The following is a 13,480-nucleotide window of genomic DNA, read 5'->3' as shown; positions in this document are numbered from 1 at the left end:
ACTGCGTGGAGTCCATTCTGACCCACAGCGCCCCTAGAGGACAGAGTGGAACTGCACCACAGGGTCTCCAAGGCTGTCAATCTTTACAGAAGCAGACTGCGTCATCTGTCTCCCGCGGGTGAGTTTGAACAACCAGCCTTTCAGTTGGCAGCCCCAAGCCTTAACCACAGCACCACCAGAACTCCTTACCTACCACAGAAGCCAAACCAAACCAAACTCGATTCATAGCGACCCCTCCTTGGGTTTCCGAGGCAGTATCACTACAGAAGCAGATTGGCCAGTCTTCCTTCCGAGGAGTGGCTGGTGGGTTTGAACCGCCAGCCTTCTGGTTAGCAATGTAATGCTTCAGGCACTGCGTCACGTTAGGCACTGCGCCACCAGAGCCCCTCACCCAGCACACAGTAAGGACTGTGTACATCTTGGCTGTTGTCACTCAGAAATTCAACGCACCCTGCCATATGCTAGGCTCTGTTGTAGCCATTAGGGATGGAGCTATAACCAAACCACACCCCTGCCCCAGGGGAACTTCCCCTCTTCCCAGTCTCACCTTGGTTTCTTCCCTCCCTCCCCTCCTGCAGCCCCCTCCTGGGTCCCTTCTGGGATAATTTCAAAGGGGAGCGTTAAGCCACGCCCCATCCAGCCTGGGGTGTGGGTGTGTGTGTGTGTGTGTGTGTGTGTGAGAGAGAGAGAGGGAGAGAGGGAGAGAGAGTGCGCGTGTGCCCTGGCACACCCCCTGCTGGCTGCCTGGGGTGCTGCGGCAGCTCAGCCACGTGGGCACTGGCAGGACAGGGTGGGACGGTCAATGAACATGCAACACTTGTTTCTGTGTTGCCTTGTGACCTAGGAGACACCCCGTGTTACAGAGTAGAACTCCGCCGGGTGTTCTTGGCTGTAATCTTCATGGCGGTGCAGCTCTGGTGGCGTAGTGCCTAAGGCACTTGACTGCTAACCAGAAGGCTGGCGGTTCAAACCCACCAGCCACTCCTCAGAAGGAAGATGGGGCAATCTATTTTCATAGTGATACCGCCTCAGAAACCTAAGGAGGGGTCTCTATGAGTCGGGGTCAACTCGACGGCACATAACAACAACAACAACAACAGTGGTTAAAGCTCTCAGCTACTAACAAAGGTCACCTGGCAGCCATGGTGCAGGCAAAGGATGGGACAGCCTGCTTCCAGAAGGACTGACAGCCTGGGAAACCCTATGGGGCAGTTCCACTGTTGAAGGGTTGCTATGAGTCGGCATGGACTCACGGCAGCAGGTTTGTTGTTTGCTTTCATCTTAAGCAGGCCTGTTTCTTCTGGAATACCGCGGGGCAGGACTGAACCCCAACCTCCTGGTTACCAGCCAAGTGCAAGCAGTTTGTGCCACGTGTTACGTGGAATGACTAGCGTCTGCGCTGCAGTGGATGGGTGAGCCATCAACGGGGATGCAGGTCACACTCATTATTTGCGAAGTCTGGTATCTGTCGATTCCCCGCCCACTGAAACAGAGCCGCAACAGCAACCAATAGGGCGGGCGGTTCTGGGCCCTTCGTGGATAGAGGCGGCACAGAGACAGTCAGGCGCCCGACGTGCGCCTCCCGTGCGGCTGACAAGGCCACACTCCACCTTCCTGCCTCAGCCGCAGTCTGCAAACCAGTGTCCCTCAGTGGTCTGCTTGTTGCCACGTGTTGGGGGCCTTTCCCCCATTTCGTGGTTTCTGTTGGTAACGTCCCTGTGGAAAGTGGCCCGAGGCTGCAGTGCCGGCTAGCGTTCTTAAGCGCAAGCAGGGTGTGATGTGTCTCACAGAGAAATTCGTGCGTCAGGCAGGCTTTGCTCCGGCGTGAGTTAGTGCCGCCAGCTCTGAGTCAACGTCAGAGGAGCAACCGCAGATCTAAGGTGCAACTGTCCCGAGCGAAAAGACTCAAAGGCCCTAGGGGACAGTCACCCAAAGGAGGGACAGACAGGCCCAGCGCGCACCGTCCCGAGACCAGAACTAGATGGTGCCCGGCTACCAGTGCTGACCTCGGAAAGGGCTCCCAGTGGGAGGTCCTGGATAGAGTGCAGGGAAATTGGGAAGACAACTCAAAATCATAAAAAAGACCAGGCTGATAGAGACTGGTGGGACCCCTAGACTATGGCCCTTAGACACCCCTCGTGCCTGGAACTGAGCTCACCTGCGTGACTCAACCTGCAGCCAAGCCACAGACAGCCCCGTGAAGCGAACAATAGCAGCAGGAAAGCATCCACGCCTTACAACCAGCCCCCCACGAGACCCGAAGGGCAGCGCGCACCCAGGAGAGCGCTTAGAAGGCAGGGAGGACAGGGAAGGAGGGATGGAAACGGAAAACGCAGGGAGGACGCGGGAAGACAGCCGTCGCGTGGTGGGACTGCAATCAATGAAAAACACAAGAGCCTATGAACTGCTGAATGGAAAATGTCTGCTGTGTAAACTCCCACCCAAATCACAATCACAACAAAAAAGCAACGATATGTATGAAATAAGCTGCCTTTAAACAGAAACACATGTAAACAAGGGTGTGTACTGGTCGGCTGATAACAAGGTTGTGACCAGAGGCTTGCAGGGACATAACCAGGTATTTCCCTGAGAGGCAGCTCAGCATTGAGGGCAACTTACAGACCACAAGCACCGAGGAACAGGAACAACTCTACCACAGGAGGCGGGTGGGGAAGTAACGGCAAACAGCAGGAGGCAGACGGACTGGGGGTGGGGTAACACTCGGCCGCTAAGCACAAGTCTGCCCAGAGGCCCTTCAGAAGGCTGGCCCGGCCGCCTCCAGAGCCCGGAGCAGTGCCTGGGGCCGCCGGCAGTACGACTGACTAGACAGCCAGTGCATTCCTCCCGGGGGAGGTTTGTCGGCCACCGCGTTCCTCCTGGAGGAGGTTCTGGGTCAGAGGCCCCCCGGGTGCCAACAGTTAGGTGCCCAGCTGCTCACTGGAAGGCCGGGAGCCTGGAAACCTCCCCGAGGCGCCTCAGAAGAGGGCTGGTGACGTCCTTGCAGAAAATCCGCCACGGAGAACCCTACTGAGGGAAGTTCTTCAGTGACACGCGGATGCCATGGTCGGAGCCGACCACTGGTGGATGGTGATAATCCCCCCAGCGCAGCGACCCCCGGGACGGGACGGGCGGGCTCCTTACCACAAGCAGGGCAAACAGGATGACCCCACAGCTCCACATGTCCGCTCGCCGACCGTCATACTTCTCCCCCTGCAGGGAGAAGGACCCGTCACGGCGCCCACGTCTCCCTCGGCTCGCCACCCTCTCCCCGCCACCTGCCCTCACTCACCTTAATCACCTCCGGACACGCGTAATGGGGGGACCTGGGGGCGAGAGGTGGCGTGAGCCTCCCGCGGCTTGCGAGCCCTCCCGGGGACTTGGGGCCCCACTCACCCGCAGCTGGTCTCCAGCAGGCTGTCGCCCACCTGCAGGGAGGCCATACCGAAGTCGGCGATGCGGATGTTGTTCTTCTCGTCCAAAAGCAGGTTCTCGGGCTTCAGGTCTCTGTGGCTGAGACGGGGCTGGGGCTCAGCTCTCCACCGCCCCCACGAGGCCCAAGCCCCACTCACTCCCTCTCAGAGCACGACCCTCGCGGAAACGATTTGGTTTGCTTTCCTTGTGGTGCAGACATACATCAGAACACTTGTAGCTACGTGAGCTAACGGGGAGGAGCGACTTGGAATAGGAGGCTGAGGGTGGCTGTGAGCACGAGAAACTGAATCGGTGTCACTGTGGGGGGAATCCGTCGAGTCTGAGTAATCTGTCAAACACATTCTCTACAACACAAAAATGCACCAGCGGCGGTTCCCACGCACACGACCCCACGACATCAGGGTGCTCTGCACGCTGCATAACACCGGCCCCGGTCTGATCCTTCTCGGTTCACTGTGCGTCCTGGGAAGCCAGTGCCCCCTCCCCTCCCATGCCTGTCACCGCTCAGGTCGCTGCACGTTTGCTCATCACATACGGTCACGTCACACAGATTCTGCCCTTGTTCGACGGACTCATCTCACACCGCGTGATGTTTCCCAAGGTTCCCCGTGGCACTGGGACTGCCCCGGTGGCACAAACAGTTAAACGCTGAGCTGCCAGCTGAAAGGTCAGGGGTTCACACACACCCAGGTGCTCCATGGAAGAAAGACCAGGCAGTCTGCTCCGACAAGGATTTGCTGTTGTTCCTCAGTGCCGTCGACTCGGCCCCGGCTCATAGCGACCCCGTGTACGTGAGACTGGAACCCTGCCCCGTCCTGCGCCAGCCTCAAAATCCTTGTTAGGCTTGAGCCGATGCTCGCGACCACGGTGTCAGTCCTTGTCATCGAGGGTCTCCTCTTCCTCTGACCCTTTGCTCAACCAAGCACGACGTCCTTCTCCGGGCACTGGTCCCTTCTGATAAGGTGTCCACGGTACGTGAGAGGAAGGCTGGGCACCCTTGCTTCTAAGGGGCATCGTGGCTGGACTTCCTCCGGGACAGATTTGTTCGTTCTTCTGGGCGTCTGTGGTTTATTCAAGACTCCTCACCGACACCTCCAGAGGGCGAGATGTGCCGACAGAAACAGGCGCTGAAGGGTCCGATTTGCACCGTGATCGGGCATCGCGGCTAGCTGCCGTCCAGTCGCTTTGCCCTCGCGACACCGCCGGGTGCGGAGCAGCACTGCTCTGTGGGTTTTCCGGGCTGTGGTGCCCGTGCGGGCAGCTGGTTTATGCCGCTTGCCGGTCTTTCCTCTGTGGCTCAACTGGGCGGATTCGAACCTCTGACTTTACAGCTGGTCGTCAGCACTTAACCGTTTGCACCACCCAGAACTACGTGAAAAAGCTACGTATTCAGTACTATTTTTAGGGACTAAAGCCATTCAATGAGAAGGACATAAGTTTTTCATAGGAACGTCTGTCTGCAAAAAATATGAACTCCAATCCTTACCTCAAATTATGTACAAAAAACAAACTTGAAATGGATCACAGACCTAACCATAAGCGCTGAAAGTATGAAAAACCAAAAGCAAACCCACTGCCATCAATCTGACTCATAGTGACCCTCTAGGGCAAAGTCAAACTTCTCCTTTTGGGTTTCCTAGGCTGTAATCCTTATAGTGGGAGCTCTGGTAGCGTATTGCCTAAGGCACTTGACTGCTAACCAGAAGGCTGACGGTTCAAACTCACCAGCCACTCCTCTGAAGGAATATGGGGCAATCTACTTCCGTAGTGATACTGCCTCAGAAACTCAAGGAGGGGTTGCTATGAGTCGGGTCCGACTCGAGGGCACATAACAATAACAATCCTTACAGTACACAGTCAGGGAACTGCCAGAAATTCAGGCAGGATTCAGAAGAGGACAAGGAATGAGGGATATCATAGCTACTGTCAGATGGACCTTGGCTGAAAGAAAATACCACCCAGATGTTTCCCTGTGTTTCACTGACTCTGCAGAGGTGTTCAACTGTGTGGACCATAACAGACTGTGGATAGCATTGAGAAGAATGGGAATTCCAGAGCACTTAACTGTGCTCATGAGGGACCCGGATGGAGGCTGTCGTTTGAATGGAACAAGGGGACACTGCATGGTTTAAAATCAGGAGGGAGTGTGTCAGGGTTGTATCCTTTCATCATACTTATTCAATCAGTGTGCCAAGCAAATAATCTGAGAAGCTGGACCATATGAAGAAGACTGTAGCATCAGAATTGGAGGAAGACTCATTAACAACCTGTGACACGTAGACGACACAATGTCGTTTATTGAAAGTGAAGATGACTGGAAGCATTTCCTGATGAAGATTAAAGACTACGATCTGCAGTACGGATTACACCTCAACTCAAAGCAAACAAAAATCCTCGCAACCAGTAAGCAACATCACAATAAATCGAAAAAAAACAAAGTTCTCAAGGATTTCATTTTACTTGGATCCACAATCAACACCCATGGAAGCAGCAGTCAAGAAATCAGAGATTGCCATGGGGAAATCTGCCAAGAAAAGACCTCTGTACAGTGTTAAAGAGCAAAGACGTCACTGTGAGGACTCGGGTGCCCGACCCAAGCCATGGTACTGTCAGTCGCTTCACGTGCGTGTGAAAGCTGGGCGAGGAATAAAGAAGACGGAAGAAGAATTGATGCATTGAATTACGATGCTGGAAAAGGATACTGGATGTACCAGCGACCAACAGAAAATGAACCAGTCTGTCGTGGAGGAAGTACAGCCAGAATGTTCCTTAGAAGCAAGGATGTGAGACTTGGTCCCCCGCACTTTGTACATTTTAACAGGAGTGACCAGCCCCTGGAGAGTAAGACAAGAAAGATCTTTATGGAAGCAGCTGCCACATCTTTCCACCAGCTCGTGGCTGGTGAGTCTGCACCACCAACTTTTCAGTTTGTTGTTGAGCGTTTAACCACTGTGCCACCAGGGCTATGTGGAAAGTATCAACTTCTAAAACAAAACACAAAGGAAAATCTTAGTGAGCTTGGGTTGGGGAAAGAGTGCTTAAAGGGGACTGAAAAGGCATGAATTATAAAAGAAAAACAAGAATGAACACACGGGAATTAATCCACATCACAAACTTGGTTTTCACAAGACAAGGCTGTGAACTGTCACTGGCAAACCAAGCATTCATAATGGCTCACTCCTAGAACAGAGGAGGGCTCTCAGAATTTAATAATAAAAAGACAAATGACTCAATGAAAAACGGGCAAAGGTATATGACCTTGAGACGAGAAAAACTAGATGGTGCCCGGCTACCGCTGTCAACCCCTCAGAGAGGGATCGGTGCAGGAGACTCTGGATCGAGTGGGAGAACGATGTAGAACAAAACTCAAAATCAAACAAAGGACGAGCTTTGCTGGTGTGCTAGAGCCTGGTGGGACCCCTGAGACTATGGCCCCTAGTTGCCCGTCAGGTCTGGAACTGAACTCGCTCCTGTGGCCTCCAGCCAAACAGCAGACAGGCACACGGGGTGAACGTTTACATCAGGTAGATAAACAGCGTTTGCACAGGGAGACAGCTCTGGGGGTGGGAGTGCCTGGGAGGGAAAGACAAGGGAGAGGTGGCTGCAGGGAGGAAGTGGGAAGAGAGCTGTTACTCTGTGGGGAGTTGCGGTCAACGTCATGAGACCAAACGTGCATGAGCTGCTGTATGGAAATGAATTCGCTCTGTAAACTTTCACCTAAATCACAATAACAATTTTTTTTAAAAATGAGCAAAGGATCCAGCTATTTCTCCAAAGAAGGTACACAAATGGCCAATAAGTACAAGAAAAGATGCTCAAAGTCGTTGGTCAGTAAGGATTTGCAACTCAAGATCACAGGAAACACCATTTCACAAGTGTTAGTGGCTCGAGAAGGAGCCCTGGTGGTGCAGTGCTTGGGCACCCAGCAGGTAACTGAAGGGCTGGCAGTGCCCACTCACCAGGGCTCAGCAGCACTGGGCTTCCATGAACATTACAGCCCTGGAGACCCTGTGGGCAGTTCCACTCTGTCCTCTAGGGGCGCTGTGAGTCGGAATGGACTCCGGGGCAGTGGGTTTGCTTTGGGCTTTGCTTCTGTGAAGACTGACAGCCTTGGAGACCCTGTGGGCAGTTCCACTCTGTCCTCTAGGGGCGCTGTGGGTCAGAATGGACTCCAGGCAGTGGGTGTGGTTTGGGCTTTGCTTCTGTGAAGACTGACAGCCTTGGAGACCCTGTGGGCAGTTCCACTCTGTCCTCTAGGGGCGCCGTGGGTCGGAATTGCCTGGCCAATTGTGCTCTGGGATCATCTGAAGGTACTCAGAGGTGCCTCAGAGGAAAGTCCTGGTGACCGACCCCTCCCAGATCACAGCTCTACCAGACGCACATGGGTCGGCAGAGTCAGAACTCACTGAACAGCAAGGAAGTTGGGCTTAGTTTTGTTGTTTATGATGAAAACCAAAACCCAAACTCACTGCCGTGGAATTGGACCCGACTCAAAGTGACCCTTCTTTGGGTTTCTGAAGTGGTATCACCATGGAAGCAGATTACCCCATCTTCCTTCCAAGGAGTGGCTGGTGGGTTTGAACCATTGGCCTTCTGGTTAGCAGTCAAATGAAACAGCCAGATAATAACAGGTTTTGGTGAGCATGGGGGTGGGGACTCTCATACACTACTGGTGGGAATGTAAAATGGTGCAGCTGCTGTGGAAAACAGGTCTTGAAAGATTAAATGCAGAGCTATCATACAGTAAGGTTTGCAGTGGCCAATTTTTTCAGTAGTTGTTGGCCTGTGTTTTCCAGTCTGTGTTAGTCTGCAGGCTGCACCGAAACCTGTCCTCCATAGGTGACCCTGCTGGTACTTGAAATACCTGTGACATAGCCTCCAGCCTCACAGCAATGCAAAAACCTCCACAGGACAAACTGAGAGACGGGTAGTGGGCAATGCTTCGTTCTGTTGTAGGTAGAGTTGCTATGAGTCAGAGACAACACCTAACACCACCAGCTCACAACAAACAACAACCTACTGCCATCAAGTCTACTCACAGCGCCCCTAGAGGACAGAGTGGAACTGTCACAGAAGCAGATTGCTAGGTCTTTCTCTTGTGGAGGCACTGGGTGGGTTCGAACCACCAACCCTTTGGTTAGCAGCCCAGGATTTAACTGTCGAGCCAGCTGGGCTCCTAAATCTTATGCTGTGAGCTACTTCTCAATTTAAAAAAATAGTTAAGCGTTGGTTTGGGGCTGCCACGTCCCCCGGTCAGCCATGTCCCCCGGCCCTGCCCTCTGGGCAGGCCTCAGCCGCCCCTCGTCAGGCCGCCCCTCACCAGATGGAGTAGCTGTGGCAGAAGTCCAGCGCCGACACGATCTGCCGGAAGAACTTCCGGGCCTCCTTGGGCGTCAGTCTCCCCTTCTTCACCAGGTAGTCAAACAGCTCACCTCCAGAGACGTGCTCCAGGACCAGATACCTGGGGGATGGAGACGGCTCAGGGCTGCAAGGGGCCGTACGGGGGGGCCAAAGGCCTCCGCTCCCACTTCCCCCAGCCCCACCCCAGCCCAACACCTCAACTCTCACCGCCTGCTGGGCCCTAGAACGCCAGGTCCCATCAGGCCCTGGGAGGAAGGTTCTCCCAGGTCCACATCAGGACTCATGGCTCTGACGCCTAGTTGTCCTCAGGGGACGAGGTGACTTCAAGAGCAGCTGGAGTCAGAGACCCCAGTTCTCACAGGTCTGTGTCCCACTGGCCTCTGGCAAGCCCAGCCTGTCATTCCCATCAGCTTCTGGGCTGAGGAGAGTGGAGTTCTCATCCCTTCTTGGGCAGTGACATTTGCCAAACCAGGTGCCATCAAGTCAATTCCAACTCACAGTGACCCCACTGTGTGTCAGAGCCGATCTACGACTTCAATGGTGTGACCTTCAGCAGCAGATAACCAAGGCTTTCTTCTGAGGCCCCTTTGCGTAGACTTGACCCTCCCACCTTCTGGTTAGCAACTGAACAGTAACTACTCAAGCCCAAACCCACTACCATCGAGTTGATTCTGACTCACGATCACCCCCATTGGGTTTCCAAGGAGGTAAACCTTTACGAAAGTAGATTGCCCCATCTTTCTTCTGTGGAGTGGCTGATGGGTTTGAACCACCAACTTTCTGGCTAGCAGTGTAATGCCATAGGCACTGTGCCACCAGAGCTCACCGAACATGACTTAGGGACTGATATTTGCAGTGTGTGCCCACTCAAGGGTCAATTTCTGTGAGGAAAAGACTACAACTCCCATAATCCCCTGGAAGTAAAGCCTCCAATTCCCTTCAGCTTCTGGGAAGCCAAAATCAATTCCTTTCAGGCCCTGGGCAGCCATGACAACTTCTGGGGTTTAACACTTTGACTCCTATTTTTCCTCAAGGGATAAGGAAAGTGCATTAGCACCTGAGGTCAGAAACCTCAATTTTCATAAGCTGCTCCCATAAGAGGAGTCCCTGGTTAGTTCCTGGCTGCTAACTGCAAGTTTGGAGGTTTGAGTCCAACCAGAGGTGCCTGAAGAGAAAGGCCTGGTGACCTACATCTGAAAGGTCATGGACATTGAAAACTCTATGGAGCACAGTTCTGTTGTACAAACATGGTGTCACCATGAACACAAATCAACTTGATGGCAACTGGTTAACTGTAACTAGTCCCATTAGCCCTTGGAAAGCCAAACTTCAAATTTCCATAAGGCTCTGGGATGAAGAAACTCAAATTGTCATAAATTCTCAGACAATAGCAATTACGGTGTGCACCAAGCTAAGTCAACATCTGGGAGGTGAAAACTACAACTCCCATCAGTCCCTGGGAGATTAAAAAAAAACAAAACTAACTCCCATCAGCCTCTGGGAGAATTTAAACTCCCAGTCCCCTAAAGGATGGTGACAATGGTGGTACAACATGAAAAATTGAAACAATGTCACTGAATCGCAACTGTAGATGTTACTGTACTAGCCAGTGTCTTGGTGTGCGTTATCTCCCCACAACAAAACAGAACAAAAACTGACAACACCCAGCAGCCTCTGGGACAAAAAGCTCCCAGTTCCCATCAGTCACCTGCATCCGCAAGACTCCAAATCCCATCAGGTAGCAGGAAGTCTTAACTCCCATCAGCCCCCGAGACACCAAAGCTCAATTTCTATGAGTTTCTGGTAGGCTGAGATCTCAATTCCCATCCAGCCATAGAAGGAAATTCTCTATGAAGCACAGACTTCAGCGAGCCGTCCCATGAACAGTAGGGCGGGAGTGAAATTTGGGAGACAAGGTGGGGAAGCCTGAGAACTACATTTCCCATCAGTACCTGGGGCTACTTCCTGCCTGTGGAATCCACAGAGCATCTGATGGGAGACGGGGTCCGTTTATCCCGGGGACTGCGTGGTGGGGGCAGTAGGGCTGACCCAGCTGTCCCTTGGGTCTCCGGAGTCCAGACAAAGGGCCATTCTCCGGAGTCTGGACAGCTGGACCCTGCCCCCATCCTTTCTGGGGGGTGACTGACTTTGAGTACTCAGAACTCTTGAAGAGACCCATTGTTGGGGTGTCCAGCTAGAGCACCCAGTCATGTTGGGGGGGTGCTTTAGCAACCAGGACACACCTGCCCTTAGCAAGCAGTGTCTGGCTGGGTGCATGTAGATTCCATGGGGCTACACGTGTCCACTGTAGTGCAGGGATGGGCTCAGTTAACCCCACAGGACGGCTCCAGTCTGGCTGCCTGCTGCTGGTGTGCACCACACCCAGGGGCTATGTAGGACCAAGGCGGAGGATGGGTGTGTACTGAGGGGGCACGGGGCACCTTCAGTGTCTCAGCCAGGACGGCCCAAGTTTCCCCAGCTCCCTCTAGACCCTGCTCCCCGCAAGGTCCTCCCCCACCAACCGGGAGCAGTGTCGGGTAGCCTGGGTGTCTATCGATACCTACAGGTACTTCTTGTTCTCATAGACATCGTGGAGCTTCAGGACGTGCGGGTGTTCAATGAGCTTTAAGATGGCGATCTCTCGCTCCACCTGGGGAAGGTGCGAGGACCCAAGAGCGGAGGTCAGCTTGACCTTGCCCCCAGCCGCCCACCCCAAAGGCCCCCCGGCCCCGCACACCTTCATCAGCACCGACTCTGACAGCTTCTCTCGGTTCACAATCTTGATGGCGACCTTCTGGCCCGTGACGCAGTGAACCCCTAGTTTCACCAGCCCTGGAAGGACGAGATTGGAAAGGTCATCCCTCGGGGCTTCAGTTCCCCCATCCCGCCCTCTCCCCTCCTCCTCTCCCGAAGGCTGTTCCCCCGACCTGAACTCCCGGAGGGACGACAAAAGCCGCCATTGAGTAAAACACAATACCTTCCCTGGCTGCTTCCAGTTCTGCCCCTTGACTCCACCCAGCGCTTGTCCCCTCCTCTAGACACCCCTTGATTCTCTGCGCCTCAAGCTGGCCTGCTCCCGTATGTTCCTGTTTCTCATCCCCTTTGTTGTTGTTAGGCGTTGTTGAGTTGTTTCTGACTCCGACACCCGGTCCGTGCCTTCCTCACAATCCGTGCCGTGCTTGGCCTCATCCTTGCAGCCGTGTCCACCCGTGTCCCTCGGGCCTTCCTCTTTTTTTGCTAACCCTCTGCTTTACCCAGCAGAGTCTCCTTCTCCAGGGACTGGCCCCTCCCGATAACATGTCCTTTAAATTCTCAAGTCCGGCTTAATGTCACCTCCATCCAACTTCTTCCCTCCTGGTGTCTTCTCCAGTTTTGTCTCCCCTGTCAGCCTGCTTCAAACTTCTCTCACTCTCGGCAAATCAGTTCCTTGGATTCCCAACCCTTCAGTCTTCTCTTTGAGAGGCTCCATGTCTCCAAACTGGTATGAGGTCATCTTTGCCCCGTCCCCAAACCATCCGACACATACTCTCAAACCCTGACCCCAGCCTCCTTCTCAGGTCTAATAGCTGGGAACGTGCAAATCTCAGGTCCTCAGCCCCCTCCTGACCCCAAGAACCACAGCCACAGGACCGCAGGCCCCTCTCCTCAGGACGCAGGACTCCAGGATCCGAGTCTCCTCCTGCCTCGGACTCCAGGCCCCCAGCCCCTTCCATCCCCAAGACTCAGGAATTCCAGCCCCCAGCACCTGCCTCCGCTCTCCACCAGGATGTGAGAGCCGTCTCCCTCCTCTTCATCCCTCAGGCCCTAACCCTCTGCTCCATATGAGACCCGAGACCCGGGGACCAACTTGGGGCGCTCAGCCTCCTCCTGGCACCCCCCCCATCCCGTAGGAAGGAGACTGCGGCCAGCAGCCCTGCTCTAAGAGCACCCGAGGGTGAGCGCGTCCCACGGGCGCCCCCAGGGCTCTTGCTTCTCACTCCCCCCTGTGCATCTGTAGTTCCCACACTTTGTCAGAACGTCCCACGATCCGGCCTCACAGCCGTCACCCCGACTCTGGGAGAGTGGGGCCCCCCAGGCCAGCGGACAGCGCTGGAGGCGTCCTCGCTCCACACCTCCGCCCCGCACTGCAGTAGTCCCACGCCTGCAGGCCGGCCACGCTCCGGCCCATGGCCCGAGGCCCCCTACCCTCCGCCCCAGTGGGGGGGGGCATTTGGGCCCCCAGCCTCTTCCCCACTGTCACCCCCAGAACTCCAGGACCCCAGGCCCTCCTCTCTCAGGCCCAGGAGTCCAGGCCCCCAGTCCTTCCTCCCTGAGACCCAGGAGTCCTGACCCCAGGTGCCACCTCCCTCAGACCCAGGAGTCCTGGCCCTCAGCCCTCCGTCCTGAGGCCCCGGCAGGCTGGACCCCGGCCCCCTGTCTAGGGCCCTCAGGGTCCGGGCGGCCGGCCGCCCCCTGCCTCCGCCCCATCCCCCAGCGCCGCCCCAGGTGCCCCCGCCGCCGGCCTCACCTGTCTGCCCTTTGCCCAGCGTCTTCTCCAGCCGATAGGGGCCCACGTACTGGGCGTGCTGGGGTGGGTGCGGGTGCGGGTGGGGGAGGTGGTATGCGGGGGAGCCCCCGCCCCCCTCCTTGGCCCCAGACGACATGGTGCCCTTGGGCCCGGCCCGACCGGCCCCCCGGCCGCCCCCCC

At 55.2% G+C, this 13,480-nt stretch overlaps 1 protein-coding gene across 1 annotated transcript in view; it reads right to left on the bottom strand.

Annotated features, from left to right (window-relative positions):
* BRSK1 (BR serine/threonine kinase 1) overlaps positions 1–13,436 on the bottom strand; it is a 25,992-nt gene extending 12,556 nt beyond the window's left edge. The window contains exons 1-7 of the mRNA XM_007957292.1: positions 13,301–13,436; positions 11,531–11,625; positions 11,358–11,443; positions 8,753–8,893; positions 3,394–3,510; positions 3,290–3,323; positions 3,142–3,210 (exon numbers count right to left, since the gene is read on the bottom strand). Coding sequence (XP_007955483.1) covers positions 3,142–3,210; positions 3,290–3,323; positions 3,394–3,510; positions 8,753–8,893; positions 11,358–11,443; positions 11,531–11,625; positions 13,301–13,436 — 678 coding nt within the window. The remainder of the gene's footprint in view (positions 1–3,141; positions 3,211–3,289; positions 3,324–3,393; positions 3,511–8,752; positions 8,894–11,357; positions 11,444–11,530; positions 11,626–13,300) is intronic.
* Positions 13,437–13,480: the final 44 nt, after the last annotated feature.

Source organism: Orycteropus afer, unplaced genomic scaffold (assembly GCF_000298275.1).
Source record: "Orycteropus afer afer isolate SDZICR_OR568_19922 unplaced genomic scaffold, OryAfe1.0 scaffold00726, whole genome shotgun sequence".
NCBI classification, from domain to species: Eukaryota; Metazoa; Chordata; class Mammalia; order Tubulidentata; family Orycteropodidae; genus Orycteropus; species Orycteropus afer.
Note: the sequence above shows the minus strand (reverse complement) of the source record. Positions and strands in the feature narration are given on the sequence as shown.